We start from the raw sequence: 23,200 nt of genomic DNA, 5'->3' as shown, positions 1-23,200 counted from the left end.
ATGGTTTCACCAATGTGCAAGACACTTAGGGAACCTGCTTTGCATATTTGCCCAACAAACTTAGGAATGTCACAACAGACCAATGAAGAGGTCTACTGGCAGGTCGGTCCTGCGGGGAGAACTGAGAAGGAGGCTTTGGTCTAGGGACTAGTCCAGCCAGTGCCAGCTAGTGGAATGTTTTGCAGTAATGGAAATGTTTTATTTCGGTGCTAACCCAGTAGCCACTAGCCTTAACACTGATACTGAGAAGAACAGAATTTTTATTTCACTGCTACTAATTTAAATTTAAATGTCCACATAAGGCTAGTAGCTACTATGTTAGACAGCCCAAGTCTAGTCCTTAGATACTGTAAATAAGAGGCTCAAACTAGCATTGCTCTTCTATAATGGCTGGGAAATGTGTCCCAGGAGGCCAGGAACTCGTCCTTCTGCACGTAGGCAGCAGAGAAGGGCTCTGTCCCCAAAGTCAAGTATGTGTTAGTGCTTGTGTTATACAGAGACTCAGTTTTCAGTCCCCTTTCCCCTCAGGGAGGTGGTATGTGGATTCCTTATATATTCTGGTTTTCTAGCCATAAATAATACAAGTCAGCTGTGACAGAACTGGAAGTGAAGAGACTCATCAGAAGGTGGTAGAGCACCTCAGAAAGCTGAAGAGATCCTTGGAGATCCTCAGCCTTAGCAAGGAACTTGGGGTGCAGGAATTGAAAAGCATGCTGTTGGGGCAGATCTACTGCAACCCGCTCGCCACCAGCGCAGGGCCCTTACCTCATTCCCACCTCCTTAGGAAGGTAAGTCTGGTTGGCCCAGCTTTGGTCACCGCTGACATCTTGGTCAAGTGAAAGCCAAGTACTTGACTACACACTTCCATGGAAACTGCTGGAAAAAAAAAAAAAAAAAAAAAACAGAGTAAGTGGAGAGACTGAGTTGAGGAGGCAAAACAACACATATGCATAACTGCTTAGCAGTGACCCCCAAGCAGGAGAGATGTAGACTGCAAAATTGGACAAGTGGATTAACCCCCGTGTTCTCAACATGGGACGCAGGGACAGTGAAACCCTTAACCACGTCCATGAATCACTTGCTTTAGCTGAGTGTTTTTCAAGTACTTAACATTTCTGGCTTTTCATAGCAGCCCTATGAAGAAGCCAGTATTTTTCACTGTGCTTTTTCCAAATCAATAAACTAGGATAATGAAAAATTATGATTTGCTCAGAGAAGGTAATTATTAGTACAGAAAAGATCTGAGCCCTGAGCCACTGACACCTATTTCTGTCCTTAATCCACATTGTGTGTCTCTTCCAATTTTGCTTTTAGCATAGAAAAGGATGGTAGAACTCTATTTAACATTAATATATCAGGCTTTTTATGTGCTAATGAGAGAGATTCTATTCATTAGATACAGTTTGGACATGATTTGACCTGATGAATACAAGTACTTTATAATGAGTTTTTAAATCATATTTGTTCAATTTCTGTACTTTTCATCTCTAGCTTCTTTAATCTTTTTAATATCTGCATTTTTAAATCAAATTCATTTTTCCTTTAGTCTTAAAAGAAAATTAAAACCCTGTCACCTCTCAGGTATAACCATGGCTGATATTTTGGTGCGTTTCCTTCTAGTCTTTTTTCTATATAAATAGACATAGATTTAAATATGAGAATGGGATCATACTGTAAATAATTTTGTCTGATTTTTCATTAAGCAGTATTTTGTGAATATCTTTCTATGCCATTAAATATTTTATATATCATTTCATAAATATAAACATTATCATCCTTAACAATAAGACATTCTCATTGCAAAAAATTTCAATCACTGCAAAAAGAAAAGAGAGCAAAATTCACCAGGCATCTCACCATTGTTAATAATCTCACGGAAAACATTCTGGAATGTTTAGGTTTGGGTGTTATTGCCAAATTGCTCTCTTATTGTCTTATTGTCTGCTTTATGGTTAAACTCTGCCGTGTTCTTATTTGCACCATCTATAGGCTGGCCTTTAATTCAACAAGTGATCACAGCTAAGTTAATATTATTTTTAATTTTAATAACTATCTGATTGATCCTGAGTATTTACACATCACTTACTTTATCTTTTCAATACCTGTTCCTCAAATGTGAAGACCAAAGGACTGGTATGTTATTTATTTCATTTGACATATAGGAGAAGTCAAGGCAAGGGAGCCAAATAACTTAACCTGAGAGTCTCTATATACTGACAGATGTTTGGAGGAAGTCTATATAGCACTGATATAATTAGATTACAGTGGACATTGTGGTTGACTCCCCAACATGTGTGCCTGTCTTTCCACTCATAGTAATTGACTACTCTTGACAACATTACTTCTCAAATTGCAGGCCCAAGCTATCCTGGGGTAGTAGAATTCGAGGAGAGGCTTCCTAGACTTCTAGGTGAAAACATTTTCAACATTCAATACAGAGAATTGGAGGTCTGTGATCCAAATTGTCAGCAACAGCTATCTTGCCAACATGAGGGAACCCTAGGATAAAGCTGAAATGAGCAGAGAGTCATCAAAAAATAGGGTCTATGATGACATCATCAGCATTTGGATTAGTTCTGAAATTCACCCTGTCAAGAGGTTTTCTCTTATGTCAGTGAATACAAGTCTTTGTTGTAAATGGACAGATTCTTACTATTGCTGCTGGAATCTTAAGTATAAATGGCTTACATGTAAACTTACAGAGCACAGTAATTATTTGGTTGAATATTTTCTAATTAGCATACTAATTTTGTTCTGCCTAGTATTAAACATAAATTTTATGCTTTTGGCATGAAAATAATTTATTTTAGTTTCCTAAATTAAAAAGAAAAAATAGAATATAGACTTGCCCCTAAGTTTTAGCTAACACTATCTTTTATATATATTCATCCTTAGAAACAAACACAGTGGCTTCCTTTTCTGAAAAGGCAGGTTCTCCCCCATCACTTATCACTCTGTGAAACTGACTTGAAGATGTTGTTTTTATAAGTTAAGTTGGGTTCTCAAAGAGGAATATATATCAAAATATGCTTTTCTTATAGATGAAAGATTTACAAAGCAACATTGGGTTTGAGTTTATTAGATGAAATTAACTTTTTAGGAACATTCTTTAGATTTCTAAGAAAATAAATTTCAGCGTCAATATGGTTGAAGCCGAATTTGACCTTTGTAGTCCCCCTTTGATTCTGAAAAGTATATGATCTAGGTCACCATCAGAGTGGTTACTTCTACAGGTCTGCAATTTGAGAGTTTATTTCCAGTAAGGAAATGATATGATATGAACATGATATGCTCCTAAGAGGAAGAAGACCTTCTTATCAGATATGCAGCAAAGTATTTTGTATACATTTCCTCAACCTCATAGCAACACTGTGAGGTGTTGCACTCTTTTAATTCTGGTTTTTACAATAATAAAAGTGAAACTGAGCAGCTCAGTAATTTGCCCCTAATGACACAGCTTGTAAATGTAGAAACAAGATTTGAACCCAGGCCAAGTGGGTTGCATTGGACTAAGTACAAACTCCTGGTTGGAGATTTTAAAAGAAAGCACCAAAGGCAAGAGATTTATAAAATCAGAGAATTCTTAAAAACCTATGGGAAAAAAAATATTCTGAGCAAGAAAATGGGAGACATGTAAAGTAGTTGACAGCACAGAAGGTGATTTTGTGAGCTCAACACAGGAGTAACCTGTGTTGGTACAAAGTGCCATAAAGTTAAACCCCAAAAGGCTAAATCTTAGAAAAATTCTGAAACTGTCATTGAAAATATTGTCAGAAATTTCCAGAAGGGGGTCAGTAATAAACCCCCAGTGTTTACTGAGCAGTTCATGTGCTGTAGAAGCAGCCACATGTGTGTTACCTATGTTATCTTATTTCATTCTTAACCATGTTCCTAGGAAGCTGACCCAGGAGGAAACCAACACTCTAAACAGTCAATGGACTTAGCAAGGATTACACCTTTTAAGTGGAGAAGCAGAACTTGAACTTGCATTCAGGGTAGGAATAAACTCAAGCAACAGAGAGTAAAGGGCAAAAGGCCCCATGTTATAGTGGGTAAAGAAAAAGCTCTGAAGTCAAAAGATCATGTTTAAGATCTGTATCTTTCAAGCTGCGTTACTTGGCAATTATCCCCAAGCTCTGTGAGCCCCTTCTATATAATAGGGGTAATTAGACTTGCCTACCCATTCACCAGGTTGTTGCAAAGATCAAATGAGGCAATGTGTGTGAAAGTACATTATAAACTTTGAAGTCCCACATGAATATTGCCATTACTATTGGATACCATCATGAGAGGAATAGAGCATAATATAGAGTAGACAAAAGCTTTGTCTCATCAGTGGGCAGATGACCCCCAAAGTTTGTTTTCAGCTGCAAGCAGAGATCTTGTATGCAAAGCAGGGTTTTCCAAAACAACAACATTGAAGAGTATCAGTTTGAATGTTGATAAGTGTTTTATAAATAGCTGCATAATTAGCATGTACTTACTGCAAAAAGTATACATAATATTTTATTCCCTGTTGTAGGCTGTAATGAATCTGCTGCCTCTACATCCTAGGAGGTTTTCACTTTACTTTCCCTGTGATAATTTTAATACATGGAACCATTATTAGCTGAATTAAGAATAAGTAAATGAGCAGTTAAAAAAAATACAGAAAAATTACAGGTGCCTGTGGTGAGTAAGATAATAACTAGGTAAAAATATATGAAATAATTACAGTGTTTGAACGACAGAACCGGCATGAGGAAAATGACTCAATGGAATATTAAGCCTGCTGTTGCAGGGTAGAAAGACTGTAGCCTGCACCGTGGCCTTCACTCTGTTCTCAGCCCTGATACGGTGCTGCACACAGATCCGATCTGGCCTCAGCTGAAGGAACTGGTCCAGTTCAATGAAGACCATCACTCTGAATGCTTAGACTGAAGATGACAAACCAGTGATCAAAGGGTCTATGAAAGATGTGCCAGATGCTTTGGTATTTGTGTAGACTTACTTTCCATTTGACACTGAATTCTTTCTGAGAATATTTAGGATGAATCTATGATCTGTATTTGACAACTTGACAAAATACAACAATTTCAGGCAATTTCAATAGACATCTAAAAGAGATATGACTTTTTTTTTTTTTTTTTTTTGGTGGTGCTGGGGATCAAAACCAAGGCCTTGTGCATGCAAGGCAAGCACTCTACTAACTGAGCTATATCTCCAGCCCTGCTATGATATTTTTGAAGATTTTCTTTTGATCTTCTATATGTTCTAAAAGCCCAGTGAGATTGTCATGGGGTAAATAGAAGCTCCAGTATCTTGTTGTAACTATTTCAGACAGAATCAATTACATACAAAGTCTTCTCCATGTCCCCTAAGAAACTGACCCAACAGATAGTTCAGGAAGAAAACATAAGTGACCTGCGGAGGGGCAGAAGCCTGGAGCATGTGCTGGGATCCAGCTCTAAAAACAGCATCACCCTACTGTCAGTTTAGTAAATAAACATCTGTGAGGAGAAAGGCAAGACTTTGTTCGATAAATCAGGGGTTTCGGGTTTTTTTGTTGTTTTTTGTTTTTTGTTGTTGTTTTGCCTTTTATTTCCCCAAAGGCAAAATACTTAACTTTCAGGAGAAAATAGAGAAGGCCCCTCCTGGTCTTTCTGACTTTGGTTAGTCCTACCTCCCAGGAGACTGTAGGAAGACAGGGTCACTCAGCCCTGGCTTAGGTACTCCACACTCTGAGTCAGTGCTACAAAACTTGAACTTCAGAGAAGGAAAGGGAGGAATGAAGAAGGAAGGGAAGGAGGAACAGATGAAGGGAGGAAATGTCTTGGAATTTTTGCACCCCCAATGTAATTTATTCTTGGTAATTTTGTGAACCCAACCACTAATCTCTAGGCACTATTGCCACTGTGTGGATTTTGTAAAGACCTACTGTTTGCTCACTGACAACTTTGGGCAGATTTCCTCTCTCTGAACCTCAGTTTCTTCATCTGTAAATATTTCCTCTTTAGGTTTATAGAGAGCCTCATATGATAATTTGAGCATCTTGAAGGTATTTTGTGAACCGTAAAACTCTACACACATTAGAAGCATTATCGTATTAATCCGTCCAACTCTGCATTCTGTCTTTTGTTGTGGACAACCAATTTCTACATCAGAAGACAAGAAAAATCTTTGTTCTGATCCACAGAGATGAATGCAGATGTAATTATCCTATCCTGTGACCCTAGAGATGAGTCATGAGTGTGCTACTGAAGTATTTGCATTGCTTCCTTAAGTTCAAGTCAAGAAAAACTAGAAAAAAAAATCTGGATTATAAGAATTATATTTACTTGATGCCAATTTGATGTTTCAAACCATTTCAGTCTCATACAACTAGGAAACATTTCCTCCCTCCCTCCCTCCCTCCCTCCGTCTCTTCCTCTCTCTCTCTCTCTCTCACACACACTCTCTCTCTGACACACACATTTAACACATCATCAGTATAATATGTCAGGTATGTCAGAGCTGTGCCCATCAGATCACTAGCACCCAGCACCATGCCTTACTCAAAGTACTCTCTTAATTATTAGTTGGTAAATCAATTTGAATGATTTCTTTGCCCAAGTACCTTTAAAACATTTGAGCATATTTTCTTTGAGAAGTGTATTAATTTATTTGAAAATACATTTACCTTTTAAAAATCACATCCACATGTTAATTGTCCTGTCTTGATGTTATTCTGCTAACTTTAGGCTAAGGCTCCTACTCTAAATACCAGCTTAGTGAAAGCTTCTATTCCTTCTATATGATATTGCCATCTTTGAGTGATTCAGAATGTACTCATGCCTCAGGGCAGTGAAATATTTTTAAGATTCTAGTTTGTAGAATAACTTAAGGCACAGTGAGACTTTCTTTTAAAATTGATATGATGATCAAAAGTTATATTTGTGGGCTGGGGTTGTGGCTCAGTGGTAGAGAGCTTGCCTAGCATGCATGAGTCACTGGGTTCGATACTCAGCACCACATAAAAATAAATTAAAGGTATTGTGTCCATCTACAACTAAAAAAAATATTAAAAAGTTATATTTGTACATTTTCCACAGTACAGGGTGATCAGAAAGATATCTTTCATAGACATTATTGTTTAGATCTAGAAAAGAGGATAGAGAGAAGAAACCCAGCCTGAGGAATCAGGGTAAAGAGTATGGATGTGACCCAAAGTGGCATCAGGATATTCTAGAAAACTGACTTTGGGAGTGAACTTGGCCTAGTACAGTCTTTGAAACATCCAATTCAGAGTTCAGAATCTTCACTGCCTCATACTTAGTGAGTTTGGCCCTTGCCCCCTTCTTAACCATTCCTACTTTCTCCTATGGACTCTCATGGTATGGAAATGTAAAAGTCAGTACCTGCCAAGGCTTGATACAATCCAGGTTTCCACGTGTCTTAGCCCATTCTCTTTTACTGTACTAGGATGCCAGAGACAAGGTAATTTATCAAGAAGTTGATGTAGCTTACAGTTTTGGAGTCTGGAAATCCATTCTGATGAGGGTTTTATGCTGCTCCGTGTACATAGAAGCAGAAGGGCAAGCAAGCAGGCAAAGAGGGGTGAACAAAGGGGCCGACCCATTTTATAACAACCCCCTCTAGCAAGAACTAATCCGTTCCCAAGAGAACTAATCCAGTGTCTCAAGAAAGACATTAATCCCTCTCAAAGGTCAAAGGCCCCATCTCCTGACAGTTCCGCATTGAGCAATTTAACCTCAATGGAGTTTTGGTGAGGAAAAAACCATATGCTAACCAAGCACCCCCAAAACACAGTTACCATAAAATTGAACAAAAGAGAGCATACTTTCACTTTGTTAGCAGTACTTGATTCTCTTTAGATCCACATTGCTTTAATGTTGTTGAATGTGAAAGCTGAGAAAGAAGTTAAAAATTATTTCTTTTCACCTCCTCATTCCACAGGTGAGTACATGCAGGTCTACAGCTGCTAAGTGACTCACTCAAAACTCATTTAGCTAGATGATGACATCAAAGGAACTTAAAGTCCGATCCTCCAACTCTTGGGTGAACCAGTACCTAGATTTCAGTCAGTCAGGTATTACTGAGCTGGCATCCACTATGTCCCTGACAGTGCTGCTTCCTGCCACAGAAAATGGCCATGAAATGGGCCCAGCATTGCAGCTCTTTGGAAAGAAAATCCAACTTATGAATGCATACCAAAGGGTTAATCAGAAAAGAAATAATTTTCACATAAAGTGATCTTTCTTTTTTTTTTATTGTAAGCTCAGAGAGAATTGTAGCACTACAGGTTGAGCAATTTTCTTTTTTATGAATCTCGTGCTCAATTTATGAAAGCCATTTTGTAACCCATTTACATGCAGTAAACCTTTGCTTTAAGGTTCTGTCATTTACCTTGATCATGATTATTTATAGTCTTTTTAGAAAAGGCCCTTTACTCGTTTTGCTCACAAGCACAGCGTAGCCACAAGGCAGTTTTCGATGGTGCCTTTTAAGTCATGGTAGTGAGCTAAGACATGGCCAGTGTTGCAGTGAGCTATGAGACTCAGGACTGGTATGTGATGGGAACAGAACTAGCTGGAATCAGGAGTATTGCACTTTCTCTATATAATCTCAGCATTTTATGCTCCTTTTGTTACTGTTTGCTCACTTGTGGAAAGCAAATGACTCCATCTCTAGACTGGGAAATAGAGGTTAACTGATGTACCTTGTGTGAAACTTGCAGTGCAAGTTAAAAATACTAAGTTTTGTTTTTGTTTTTTTATGAACCAGTTGTCTATAATACAAACTATTATGATCACTGAAAAAGAAAGGGTATCCTATCTAAAATATTTCTTGATGGCCTACTATAATTCATACAAGAATTTCAACCAAGAGCAGGGCCCTTTACTCTGGGCACAGAGTGGGCATTCAACCCAGTATTTCTTCTGTTAATGGATAAATACAATTTCTAGATGAAATTTTCACTGTGCTAGGCACAGTATAGAATACCAGACAAATAATGTGTCATCCAAGTTAGAAGGGGTTTATAATTAAGATGGCTAGCCATAAATGCCCAAATTGACAATGAAGCAGGTTGTGATTCTAGACAAGAGAAGGTCTGGTGTGGTGTCTGTAGTCCCCACCAGAGGCCACTTCAGCATCTTCCTAATGCAGGTAAGCTGACCAGCCTCCAGCCTTGCTTGCCCACCATGATGTCTCTATCAGCTAGAATCCAGAAGGTTAGACACCCACGTGGAAGAGTTTAAGTGCAGTGTCATAAGGGTATTATAGCAATGTGGGCAGAATTATAGAAACCATCAAGAGGTGGCCAGGTACCCCGAGACAATCAACAGCAGGTGATTACCACCCAGGAGGTGAAGGGCAAGGCAGAGGACAGGCAGGGAATAAGAGCTACAGCTAGACACAACTAGAATACGGAGGACACATAAGTCCATGTGAAGCCCCATTCCTTGGGCCATTATCAGGTTCAAAGTGAGCAGGAGCGAACCAGGGTTCATGTGCATGTGGTGCAGGTACTTCATGTGGGCTGTCTCTTGAGGGCCTACAGGAGGAATTCAGTCTAAAGTTGGCATCTGTCACTCCACCGTTGCAAGCAGCCCAGTGGAATAAGGGTGAAATGGCTAAATGTCTTCCTTGACCCCTCGGCACTTACCATGCACAGCCTTCTCAAGGTACAGAACAGGAGAGAATGGATTATGCCCTCAACAACAAGAGACGAGTCATCCGCCTGGTTCTACAGTGGGCCGCCATGTATGGAGACCTCCTGCAAGAGGATGACGTGGCCATGGCTTTCCTAGAGGTATGTAGGCTTATTCCTTCCAAGAGCACACCTTTGTCCTGCAACACAGGAACTTACCCGTGGCATGGCATCCTCCCCCCGGGGGGCCTGTAATTGCCAGTTCTAGACTTTGTTAACATATCCATTTGTCAGAAAGGTACTGTAAGTAAAAGAAAAGCATCCACATCATCCCACCACTCTAATTCAATAAGTAGTGACTTTTTTTTTTTTTAAAGAGAGAGTGAGAGAGAGAGACAGAGAGAGAGAATTTTTTTCAATATTTATTTTTTTAGTTTTCGGCGGGCACAACATCTTTGTATGTGGTGCTGAGGATCAAACCCGGGCCGCACGCATGCCAGGCGAGCGCGCTACCACTTGAGCCACATCCCCAGCCCAAGTAGTGACTTTTTAATGTAGTTTCATCTGGTCTCTTTCTCTTTGTGTATTTCGTAGGGTTGTAATCACATCAGTACCCATCATTTTGCAGGCTGCTTTTCATTCTACACATCAGGATTTTTCCATGTCAACACATTCTTTATGATTACAAACTTCTAATGACCATTCATCAGCTATGCCACAGATATATTTATTTGTACCCATTTATGGCCTTTCCAGTTTTCATCTTCCTAGAATAATTGTGCAGCAAACGTTTTTGTGCTAGTAGGTCTGTCCGTGGTTGCTTACGTTCCTAGAAGTAGGATTACTAGATCCAGTGGTAGATGTTCTTGAGTGAAGTAGACATTTTTACTAAGGAATTACTAGCACAGGAAGTTGGTGGCAATACAGTATTTCTGATGGTGTGTGTTTACTTTGTGAACACTGCTCGGGCTCAGCTGCCCTTTTCCTTTCTTTGGTTCTTTCCCCACAGTACAGCACTGGCCTAGGCACTGAGTCGTGGACTACTGTAGTCCTCCCACCCATGGAGAATGTGACCCAAGACCCCCAGTGGAGACCTGAAATCAGATAGTACTGAACCCTATTTCTTTTTGTTGTTGTTGTTCTAATTAGTTAGTTATATATAACAGTAGAAACCCTATTTCTACTATTTTATTTCCTATACATATATACATATGAGAAAGTTTTCATAGATTGTGCACAGTTAAAGATGAACAATAATAGAATAATTATAATTATAATAAAAATTATTTAAAATTTATGAATTGTTTATTTCTGGAATTTTCCATTTACATTTCCAGACTGCAATCGACAACAGGTAATGGAAAGCAAGACCATGAATGGGGTAGGGGGATAACTGTACTCTCTCCTCCAAAACTTATCAAGGCTCTTACTTCTATGTAGGTGAAAGACAGTGTGGCTTCTTTCAAAACTTTATGGCCTGTGTGTTCTAAAATTAATTCTCCAAGAAAAACATGCTCCCTCTCTCTCCTTAAATTCTGTCATGGGGGGGGGCGGGAATGTACGATGAAAGTCCCTCAAGGCTGTGGATATAGTATTTTGAAAACATAAGGAATGGAGTGGACCATCCCCGCGGAGTACAGGGCCTTCTTGCCGGTGAAACATGGCGGTAGTGACCCTGCATTGTGTAATTCTCTCATGATCTACTTTGAAGACCACCACTCCTGAGCAGGGCAGGGCACAGCTGGGGCTGCTAGGTGATCAGCTTAGCTCCCAAGAAGTCAGTAGAGTCCCAAGTTGGTGGCACAAACTCAGCATAAACTCAGTACAGTGCTGAGGCCATGCCTGAGTTTACCACCAACAATTAATCACATGGGTGGTAAATGTTAAATAAACAACAAATACTAGGATAACATTGAAAATGAATAATAAAATTTCCCTGAAAAAAATTTGAGGGGAAAAAGTGTAGACTATAAAATTGTCTAACACACTACATTGTATTACATCAGCGTTATATAAATAATTCTTTTGAATTATTTTTTAATTTTTATTTTTATTGTAGTAAAATATACTATAAAATTTGCCCTTCTAATCATTTTGAGGTATATAATTCAATTCATTCCATTTTGTGCAGTCATCACTGCTATTTCCAAACTTTTTATCATTTGCAATTTTGAACTTGAACTTATTGTAGTGTTTTTTGTTTGTTTGTTTGTTTTTCCTTTTTCTCTCCAGTTCATGAAACCATCATGGTCTGGTGATGCTAGTGAGGCAGAGGACATAGGGACGTGTCTTAATTGCTCTCTACAGAAGTGTGCCCCTTTTGCAGTTCTTGTTAAAAGCCTGTGACCTTTGCCAATTACAGGAGTTTTATGTGTCTGTATCAGATGATGCCCGGATGATCGCTGCCCTCAAGGAGCAACTCCCGGAGTTGGAGAAGATTGTCAAGCAAATGTAAGGAAGGGCTTGGCTTTGGGGGTGTGCTCTATCAAGTAAGTGCCTGCCTTGCAATCAGAATACCTTCTGAAAAGTCCTTTGCCTGCAGAAAGGTTAAAGATGGTCTTGTAAGAGACCCAGTGTTATGATTTGAGCAGAGGAGCCCAGGGCCAAGTAGCAATAAGGCCAGATGAACACAAAGACTGAAACTATGGTCAGCTGCCTTCTTTGCCAGAGTGCTGCCACGAAGAAGCCTGAGAGGGAAGAGATCCTCATATGGATAGTCCAGGTCAATAAATGTGGGTCCCTGCAATAAAATGGTCAGTTGCATTTTAAGAAAGCTTGAGAACAATTACTTAGATGGAAAATTCACTTTCTGCTGCCAGAGCTATTGATGGCAAATATTTGTGTACAGAAGGTTTTCACACGCTGTTACTTTAATTAAATATTGGAGAATGCTCTCCGAGATAGACTTTGAAAGCTAGAAATCCTGGTGTCTAAAATCAGTTCTGCCCAGGATCTGCCTGTGATGAGAACTAGTATCTTTGACAGCAAAGATAGTGTTAAAATGAGGGAGACCCATGTTGCCTCCCAAAGGGATTCTATGATATTATTTTCTAAATATATAAAAGTTTATATAAAAGTAAAGCCATCTGGGGCTGGGGTTGTGGCTCAGTGGTAGAGTGCTTGCCTAGCACATGTGAGGCACTGGGTTCAATCCTCAGCACCACATATGAATAAATAAAATAAATGTATTGTGACCATCTACAACTAAAAGTATTTTTTTAAAGTAAAGCAATCTAAAATAATAGTAATGTATTAAATAATGTGCTTTTTCTACTTCTCGTAGTTCAGAAGATGCAAAGGCTCCACAAAAGAAGGTAAGATGCATCAGTTCAGATTCTCTCATTTTCTATTCCCTGTAGAATAACAAACCCCCGTTATATGACAGTGTATAAAGTGATATATTTTTTATAAATAAAAACTATATTTTCTTCATTCCTTAACTCCTATTGTTTCTCAGATGCCTTTCTTCTGAGTTGCTAGCATGGGCTGGTCAGTCCCCCTGATGGCACTCCCTGTGATTACTGTTTTTATAGCACAAGGTTCTTTTGCAACAATTCAACACAAGCGATGAGAGGGCCCAGAAGCGCCAGCCTGTCCGTGGCTCTGATGAGGGTGAGAATTCTCTTCCAACTCCTGCTTGTGTAGGCTATTTATTATGCCCCTGGAATCATCTCCTTGAACCCACAGAAAAGCTCTTCTTGAAGGTGCCCCTGTGCAGGCCAATTATTTATGTTCTTGAAGTCCTGTGCCCAGTGCTAAGGTGCTTGTCTATACTTCCCTGACTCTGAGTGTCCCCAGCTGCCACCTTCATGTGAAAGAAATGGAGATTATCTTAGGGCTGAGATGTCATGCAGCCTCTGGGACTAGCAGGTGGGAAGGCACCTGGCCTATTGCAGATGCCTGGGAGAAGGTGTAACACCAGGGCTATCAGCAGAGGAGGGCTTCTTCCCAGGGAGAGCACTCGGGCCTGGAACCCAACCTCCTTAGCAGGAGGTGAGGGTGCTAACTTTGTTGTTTGGTTGCCAAGATTTCTCCAAAGAATCACAACCATAAATAATTATAATAATAAAATTTTCAAGTCACCAATGAACCTTATAATCTATGAGTGACTCAAAAGGGTGATAGGAGCTGGAGTTGCTTCCAGGATTTTTGTGTTCAGAGGTGAGCCCGTGAGTGCCATATGCCTTCTACTGTGCTAACTACCAACTGAGCTGTGTGGCCTGGCCCCCAAAGAGCAACCCACTGAAGCAAAAAAAGCAGAATATCAGCATATGCTAATGGCCTCAGGCAGAAGCAGTCCAGCTCAAGAGATGTTCATGTTGGCTCCCCCAGCCATGCTGGGGAGCAGTAATCTAATAATCAGCCCACAGTATAGCACTTCCTCAGTCATATAAAAGAAAGGCTGGGGAGAAGGGCAAACCCAAAACATTGGCCTAAACATACCTCTCATTTTTTCCATGACCTATTTGTGGGTATTTTATAAATATCTGCTGCTTTTTAAATTGGGGGTGGCAGCCACATGTGCCCCTATTCTTAGACCAGTGCTAAGGTAAGCCGTTTTGGAAGGGGGAAGGCACAGGCATAGATGTGTACAAATAAACACCACAGCAAAACACCAGATGATGCAAATTTGGGAGGACATCTTAACATTTTGCCAAATACTGGGTATTTCTTAAGAACTCCCAAGACCTTACCTAACACGGGCAGGGCCCTGGATTCAGTCCCAAGTATTGCAAAAAAGAAAAAAAATAAATAAAAGAACTCCAGAGACCAATTTAGCACATTGTTGACTATCCTTGCAGTGTTGTTTAAGGTTTATTGCATGGACCACACCTATACCACCATTCGGGTGCCTGTGGCTGCCTCGGTGAAGGAAGTCATCAGTGCAGTTGCGGACAAACTGGGCTCCGGAGAAGGCCTGATCGTAGTCAAGATGAGTTCCGGAGGAGGTAAACAGCTTTCATTAGCATTTGGTGCTTTTGCAAAATGGGGCCACCTAAATAGAAACCATGCATAGCCATCCCAGGGTGACCCGGAAAGGTGACTTGGGGCTGTGTGTACTCCCATAAATAACAGAAAGAGTATAGGTAAAAATGGGCTGGGTGAGTGCCTAGATCCCCTTTCTTATAGGTAGCCACTGTAAAGCAGAGAGAGGGAAAGTGATTTATCTGAGGCAGTTGTAAGTACATGGAAGTCAGCCTGGAGTTCTTCCATTATAAACCCTGAAAAAAAAAAAAAAAAAAAAAAAGAGAAGGAAAAAAAAAAAAAACTGCAGGTCTCAGAGTCCTGTGAAACATGGGCCCTCATAGGGAATCTAGCCCAATCAACTGAAGGCTCTAGACTTCTCCAAGCCTAAGGTTAGTGGTGGTCTAACACTTGTTCCTTTGTGCTGATGATGGATGGTTCCTCCTTAGCCGCCGCCCAGGTTACAATTTCTCTCATTGTCCCTGATCACTCTATGCTTTCCTGAAATGCCATGTGTTCATCTGTCCTGTGTGTACTTAGCATGGCTAAGGCAGGACAGAATGAGCCAGACATAGCCTGTGTCACTGAATTGCTCCCCCATCAGGGAGGAGATAGACAGTAAATAAACAGGGATGCTCCATGCTGGCAGGAGTCTTAGGAATAGGCAGGCATGTGCAGCAAGAGGCCAAAGAGAGGAAAGGGGAGGTTAATTTCCTGAGTAATGATTTGTAACCATTGCGGGAAGGGGGTTCTTCAGAAATAGGTGGAGCCATTTCTACCTTGTATCAAGGCAAATGAGTCCACTGGTGTAGGATTTTAAAATGCATGTTGGATTCCCAAGATAGCCCCTTCCATTCCTGCCCGAGCCACTCAGGTCCAGGATGTCTGCCCTGCCAATGCCATTGTCACATTCTTCCTGTAGCTATCTTGGGCTCTTCCTTATTTCCTTTAGATCTTTACCAAATGTCTCACTGAGACCTCTCCTTCTTTTTCTTGCCTGTCTAAACTGTTCACTCCCCAACAGTATTTCCTAGCCCTTCCAAGCTATAGTTTGTTCCCTGGTCACTTCTCATCTGTCATATTCCTTGTCTGCATCCCCTTCTATGCTATAAGATCTTCCTGGACTGGGCTGTTTTTTTTTTTCCATATTGTTTCCTTCTGTATCCCCAGAGCCCGAAGCAGTGTCTGGCACATTATAAATGCTAAATAAATATTTATTTATTAAGAGAACTGATTTTTTTAAAAAATGTAGCAAGTGGTTGAATGTAGTTAATGCTATTGCCCTACAAATTAGGGAATATGTGAAAAAATAATAATAATACATTTTGCAACTAAAATCATGTGGGATTTCTGAAACCCTCTAAGTTTTCTAAAAGTTATCTTCCCATCTCCTAAGTGCTGGGCCTTATTACCATCTAGAAACATAACTTGTTATATAAATGGCTGGTGCAGTTTTTATATATAATCACAGCTACAGCACAGAACTGGGTGAATTGACCCTCAGGTATTTCGACTCCTGTTGTGTGGTCATTTCTGATGGCATCCTGAGTGTCGCGTAGCTGTGTGAAAGCCGTGTCGTTTTTATTCAGTGGGTCCTTTCAGTCTTGCATTTTATGCAGTCGCTCTGCGTGTTCCGGTAATTCACAGAGCTGGCAATTTGTTGGTGTGATTAGGGCAGTGCGGCAATTCTCAGATGTATTTAATAGGCAATCTCATGCTTTTTATGTTCACAGAAAAGGTGGTGCTCAAACCTAATGATGTTTCGGTATTTACGACGCTCACCATTAATGGACGCCTGTTTGCTTGCCCGCGAGAGCAATTCGATTCCCTGGTAGGTGTGGATGGCCTCCTTGGAGCCACATCTGCAATCAGAATAGCCTGTCTGGAGCTTCCTTTTATGGTCACATTGAACCTGGGTGCTAAAATATCTTGAAGGCTTCTTGGTTTGTTCTATACTGAGGCCTGTTGGGAAAGCCTCAGGTCTCCGTTTGCGATGCACTGAGCTTTAGATTTTTGTTTGTGGAAATTAGCTGAGCAGCCATTCTGGGGGCAGAATGCAGCTTTCTGTACTCCTCATTGTCATTCACTTCATTTAAATGTCCTCGATGTGAATATTAATGTTAAAAATCCTAATACTTAGACCAGGATGAAAATAATCTTTGTTAAGAGCAAGATGTTGCTAATTGTAAGACTTAGATTGCCACTTAGAGGGATGTAGAAATGCACTGTGGCAAAGCCATCCTCAACCCAAGAGAAATGCTGTTTCCTGGAAGTGTTCTCTCTGCCTTGTAAAGGGAATGCCAGAGGCCAGAACCCTTCCCTAAGTCTTCAAAACATTTGTTCCCAGCCACACGTAACTTTCCATGAACAAAACTATGTGTTCATTTCTATTTATCCTATAAAAATTAGGCATGGGAATGAGTAGCTGTTAAAATATCTTAGAAAGTCTACAACACCAGTTCAGAGAGTAGAGAAACTAGTTTCCTGGACTTTGGACACACAGGGCTTTCCCTTCTAAGGGAAGGACTACATGAGAGGTAAGCTGTATGGAATTTCAGGGAGATGTTTTAATACCCTAAGAGTATATAAATAGGTTTCAAGTTTAACCAAATCAGCTTTTTAGGTAACTCAAGAATCTTGGACTGGTGGTTTGACAGAGCACTTGCTTAGCATGTGTGAGGCTCTGGGTTCAATTCCCAGCACCAAAAAAAAAAAAGAAAAAGAAAAAGAAAAAAAATCTCCTCTTTGGAATTTTATTGCTTATTTTCCCTAATTATGATTCTGATTTCTGATTTGGGGAAAGTCATTTTTACAGTATCATGTATTTCTTTGGAGAACTTCACAAACATGGGATTTATCCATCCTGAACCTTACTGACCATTCCACTTTCCTCAGCCATCAGCACCAGAAGATCAGAATCAGCTCATGTGCTTTTCCTCTGCATTCATTGTTTCTTTTTTTTTTTTTTTTTTTTTTTTTTTGTGGTGCTGGGGATTGAACCTAGGACCTTGTGCATGTGAAGCAAGCACTCTACCAACTGACCTATAGCTCCAGCAGCACCTTCATTGTTTCTTAATAAATATCTCCCAACACTGAGGGATAAGAAAAAAATGTCACAAATGAGTCACCCTTCCTCTCCTGGAAATGAAAGCCGGTCTCACTGGGACCCTATGGAAGATGCTGTGTGACATGTTTACCTCGCAGTGTGCAAGGGCCTCTCTTGCTAGCTGGCTCTTGGCTGCAGAGTCCAGCGATGTGGGGCATAGATAGACATGTGGACTGTCTCCAGCTCCCTGTGGGGCATGTACTAAACTTTTTAAGCCTCTGTTTATTTGCACACAATCCTGCAGCTTTCCAAGTTCTTAGTCCTTGCTTATCTTCCATTTTAAGTCCTGAGTAGGTGAAAGGAATGTACTTTGCCACAAGCACCCTAGACGGGAACTTCTTCCCTGTGGGTGCTCTGCTATTCACTGCGCTCACAGTAGGGAACCTTACTGGCCACTTTGCCAGAGCCCTGGGGTTCCTGTTCTAGCTTGCTGAAGTTTTCCTTGGAGGACAATATTTCTAGGAAGAGTTATGTAGGGGATGACTCCGCAGTACAGAATGTCGTCCAAACCCTTTGATCTATCCACACATACTTACAAAGTGTCTGCTCTGTGCTCAGGGCTGTGCTAGCTTCTGTGTCCAAGAGGACAAGTGCCCCAGCACTTCTGTCCTTAGGACAGTTAACAGTCAAATTAGGGAGAGGAGACGAACCCATGGAGCCTGAAGAGAATAAGTGTTAGTGTTAAATATTGTTATCTAAAATTAAGAAGTGTGTTGGCATTTAGCCTAGTGGTTAAGGGCTTGGACTCTGGAGCTTTCCTTTCTTGACTTTTTATATAAGTTTAAATGTAGTACAAAGCAGATTATAATAAATCCCACTATGCTGTCATCTGGCTCTGCTTTTGATCCATTCACTGGTTCTTTAGATTTTTGTACCAACTGTATCATCACAGCCATTGTGGATGATTCTGGCTCTGGGATGGTCTCAAAGAAGGCTCCATCATGGTCCATGTACCTCAGAGAGCTCACAGCGTAACCAGTGGGAATCCAGGGGTGTAGTAAATATCATCACAGAGCTCCGCACAGTCTGTGCAGTGCAAACCCTGACGGAAGCTCTGCTGTGCCTCATATAGGAAGCCTCCACAGGAATATCTATGAGAAATTGGCCCACTGAGATGCTTCCCAAAGAGCCCAGGGTCAGCCTGAAAATTCCCCCACTCCTGAGAGAGAAGCAGCTTGCTGGGAGCACCTTGTCAGTGAGCTCCGGAGGAAGGGGTCAGCTGCCTTTTGCCAAGAAAGAGGGCGACTTGGTGAGCCCTCCCCACTCAAATCAAAGTAGAGAGTCTCCAAAGCTTTCTCTTACTCTGTGAAGGGAGACAGGGATGACAGATCAGCATACTTTGGCATCTTTCTTATTACTGTAATCTGCTTGGGAGATGTTGGGTTAATTTATCCTCTATAAAGCCTCAGGTGGAACCAGTGGGCAGCTAGGTAAACTGAGTCTCTGAACCTCAGGGAGAGGGCAAGCGCAAAGTGTGGGTGCTGCACACAGGAGCAGAGGGATTGAGTCCACAGCAGCAGCTGCAGGAGGGAAAGGAGAATGTAGAGAGCCAGTCTCACCTGAAAGGTGGTCCTAAGACCTGGAATTTAAACTCTTCCCTATCGTTTCTACCTAAGGCCTCCCCGCCTTGGAAACCATTGTCCTCGTTGGCTTCCATGAACTACTTTTCCATCAGTTTCCAGTTGGTCCCTGTTTTAGAACCTTGGAGTCATTGTCCTGCCTTCCTGTTCTCTGTTCCCTGCATACAGTGATTCAGGGATAACACTCCAGGTGTACTGATCACACTTTCCTGAAAATCTGTATTGCAAATTTATAGCCCTTCTGAAAAGTGAACTAATCTGGGAGAGGACCCCCTGTCTGCTGGTGTTTATATGTTGCATTTAAATCATTCCCACCAAAGCCTCTTAAGAAGCCTACAGATTCAGACCCCAATTTACCAACTAAGGAATTATGGCCCAATGTACTAGAGCTAGAAACAGTCAAGAGATTAAGGGATCAGTCCAAGTCTCTGTAGTTACAGTGGGTTGATGTTTAGTCTGTTGCTCTCTAAAGCTGACACTCACCTGGTCTATGATCTAGTCTATTCCAATGTCTGAATTATTAATCCATTCCTCAGAGGACTTTCTAAAAGCTGTTCAAGCTGTCCATTTTGTCCCCCTATCCTCTGCTCCTGCCAAGCAGTTCCCCTGATGGCTTCCCTACCTTCATGCCTTCCTGGTCATCCTTCATCATACAGTAAATCATCCTAAATACTCAGGGGAAAGCTTGCTCTTCTAATCCACTGGAGTGGGTCTGCTATATCTTTCAAAGCCAAACTTCTTCCTCCAAGAACCTTTTCAAGCCACACATTCATTGCAAATATCCAGTAACTTTAAAAGTCTCATTCAGGTTTCCCCACCTGTTTATCTCTGTACCTGGGAGTCCTGTGTGTTTGTATTTCCATTTCTTTAGATGTGTAAATGAAGCTCAGCAGCTGAAGGTACCCATGTGCAGTGTTGTGCTTGCTAGTCAGGACTGACTCTTTTACACTGTGAATTTGATTGATGTTCTCTTAGGCTTTAGCCTCTTAGATGCAGGGACCACCTACCTACTGAACATTTAATTTCTTTAGTGTAGAGGTTATTTATAGAATATAGTGTTTATGGTGATCATGATGAAGATGATAAAACATATAACAAACATCAGTACTTCTGATATGAATATTGAATATACAAATATTTAATATATTAATATGGTTAGCATCATATTGGGAAATATTTATTCACTTTTGTTATTTTGTAATGTATCTACTGCATTGTATATATATTTCTTTTGTCTCTGTATCCTTTCTTTCTAAGGAAAAGAATTTTAGATCATTTTTCACAAAAGAAAAATGAAATAAGTAAGTAGATGGAAACTTTTGACCGAGGGTCTTCCAGAAAGTAGCAATTTGGTATGTTAATGTGTAGCTCCAAACAGTACAACCCTGTGAATATCATTCTCAGTCTCCCAAATGCCAGGGGTTAGAGGAATGGGACATTGTATGTGACCTCAGCTCCCTGCACTCTCCACCTCGCTGCCCCAGGCAGTGTGTTGAAGATGGAGACACAGTGATTTGACCAGTCACCAGCAGCAGTAAGGAGCACTGTGGATAAAAGTCTAAAACTGCCCTGACAGATCCCTTCATAACAGCATCAGTGGGAAATAGGAGGGGGGAAAGTCTCCCAAAACTTCATCCATCTTTACCAGGGAAAGAGGAGAGTTTCTAAGGACCTCCCAGACCCAGCAATAAGAGAACCTCTTCAAGTCACCCTTCACTGAATCTTATTTGCTGGGGTCCACATTTTTCAGTCGTGGAATGGCTTCTAATTATGGTGGTACCATAGAGACAACACCAAAGCAAGTAGCATTAAGAGTAATGGCATTTTTCTCTTGAGTAAAAGTTTCAAGATATTCTTGGAAACATTTCCAGAATCCTTTGCCCTCAGAAAACTCCTGAAAATATTCAGCACTATGCTTTTGTCTGTTTTGAGATTCTGAGATATTTTTGCATTATCATCCACAGACTCCTTTACCAGAACAAGAAGGTCCAACAGTTGGAACAGTGGGAACCTTTGAACTGATGAGCTCCAAAGATTTAGCCTACCAGATGACAATTTATGATTGGGAACTCTTCAACTGTGTGCATGAGGTAAGGTGCCCAAGAGGCAATAGCGACTTTGAATGAAGCCCCCTGGCCTTGCTCAACTCTGTGTATTAACATGTGTTGCCATATGGAAGCCACATGACAGGTTTTTTTTTTTTCCATATTGTGTTTATAAATAATGCCTGTTATGAAGTCTTTAAATATCAAAGGAAATTTTTTATGGTGCTATGTTACGTATGCTATGTCTTTCTAAGTCTATTAAGCCAGTAACACCTAGTTTATGTTTATGTATTTAACAGGCATCATAGAAGCCCTTCATATTTGCAGGGCATGTCGCATCCGGGTCAGTGATTGAATTCACATTTGCTGACCAATAGAACAAATTGGAGAAGCCAGGCTGGCTGGTGTTTTGATTTAAAAACAAATAAGTGAAATTGTTTTCCTTTCTGTTCTAGCTGGAGCTAATCTATCACACATTTGGAAGGCATAATTTTAAAAAGACCACAGCAAACTTGGATTTGTTCCTGAGGAGGTTTAATGAAATTCAGTTTTGGGTTGTCACTGAGATTTGCCTTTGTTCCCAGCTCAGCAAACGTGTTCAGCTCTTAAAAAAATTTATTAAGATTGCAGCCCAGTAAGTATCTTTAACTTGGGAAGAGAACAAAATCTCTGAGCTGTGTTTTCATTTGGTTTTCTTAGACTACACCTCAAAAGAGAAAAACAGAACATAGGAACTCCTTGTGCACAAGGACCAGCCATTAGGGGCTCACAAATAACTGAATTTTTGTAAAAGAAAAATGAATTTCTCCTAATTTTTATAATAATTGACATCCCTATATAAATTTGCATCGTTCAGCATTAATTCTAGAGTCAAAACGATGACCTTTTCTTTTTTTTTTTTTTTTTTTTTCTTTTCCTTTGTTCTGAACTACTCAGAATTTTTTTTATCTTCTTTGGTTCTTCCAAAGTTGCTTTGCACAAAGTCGTTCAAGAGGCTCCTGAAATCAATGTCCAGCATGATACATTCTCACCAGGAGAGGGCAGTGGAGCATGCTAGTACAACAGCACATCCAGCTCAGCTAGAATAAAATCAGTAAAATGCATGAAGGCGAGCTAACCTGGTACAAGAAAATCATCTCCATAAACATCAGAAAAAGCAAACATCTTATAAATATTCTATTTAACAGCACTTCGTGGGAAACAATTTATTTACTGCAGGGGCCAGTTAGATTTCTCCCTGACATGAATTTAATCTTCCCTGGCTATTTAGATATGCCTGACAACCTCCTGTTTACTTCCATGTTTTTGGTATCACCACAGTGCTAAAAATAAAAAGCTAAATGTGGCCTGTGGCTGTGAGACTCCTCTCCTTTCTAAAAGCAGGGAGAACTCAAGCACAGGGAGGTTGGGAGAGCAAATGACCCCAGCCAGGCAATTTTCTTGAGCCAAATAGTTGAGATCCCATACGGTGTCTGATTCCCAGGGCTAAACAAAGACATAAAGGCTGCTCGATATTTTATAGACAGCAGCTTGCCAAGTGCCTTGAATTATTTTGCCAGAAATTCAAGGGTTTGACAAAATACCAGATCCCTTGGATTCAAATTCTGCTATCTCTTCATTTGGAAAATCTGGCTGTTTGAAGAAAACGATTTGGTAGAACGTTGCATATGCATTTCTGGTTCAGAACATAGCCACACTCCCCAGGAGCGTGAACAGCCTCATTGCAAAGAACAAATGCCTTCACGTGTTTGGAATGAGTGGATTATGGAAACTGTGACAATGTGTGCTTTCCCATCATGAGGAGCACATTCTCTCTCACCTCAGCCTGGCAATGTCAAATGCAGCAAGGGAAAGAGTCGGTCTATACACAAAT

General features: G+C 40.6%; 1 protein-coding gene across 5 annotated transcripts in view; it reads left to right on the top strand.

Moving 5' to 3' along the window:
* The window catches only part of Rapgef4 (Rap guanine nucleotide exchange factor 4), a 214,962-nt gene that overhangs the window by 169,520 nt on the left and 22,242 nt on the right, over positions 1 to 23,200 (top strand). For all 5 annotated transcript variants that reach the window (XM_076866656.2, XM_076866655.2, XM_076866657.2 and 2 more), the window contains 8 exons: positions 9,643 to 9,793; positions 11,994 to 12,082; positions 12,915 to 12,945; positions 13,165 to 13,243; positions 14,434 to 14,580; positions 16,330 to 16,427; positions 21,247 to 21,372; positions 21,783 to 21,961. In XM_076866656.2, the coding sequence (XP_076722771.1) occupies positions 9,643 to 9,793; positions 11,994 to 12,082; positions 12,915 to 12,945; positions 13,165 to 13,243; positions 14,434 to 14,580; positions 16,330 to 16,427; positions 21,247 to 21,372; positions 21,783 to 21,961 (900 nt within the window). The remainder of the gene's footprint in view (positions 1 to 9,642; positions 9,794 to 11,993; positions 12,083 to 12,914; positions 12,946 to 13,164; positions 13,244 to 14,433; positions 14,581 to 16,329; positions 16,428 to 21,246; positions 21,373 to 21,782; positions 21,962 to 23,200) is intronic.

The sequence above is a fragment of the Callospermophilus lateralis genome, chromosome 9, assembly GCF_048772815.1.
Source record: "Callospermophilus lateralis isolate mCalLat2 chromosome 9, mCalLat2.hap1, whole genome shotgun sequence".
NCBI classification, from domain to species: Eukaryota; Metazoa; Chordata; class Mammalia; order Rodentia; family Sciuridae; genus Callospermophilus; species Callospermophilus lateralis.
Note: the sequence above shows the minus strand (reverse complement) of the source record. Positions and strands in the feature narration are given on the sequence as shown.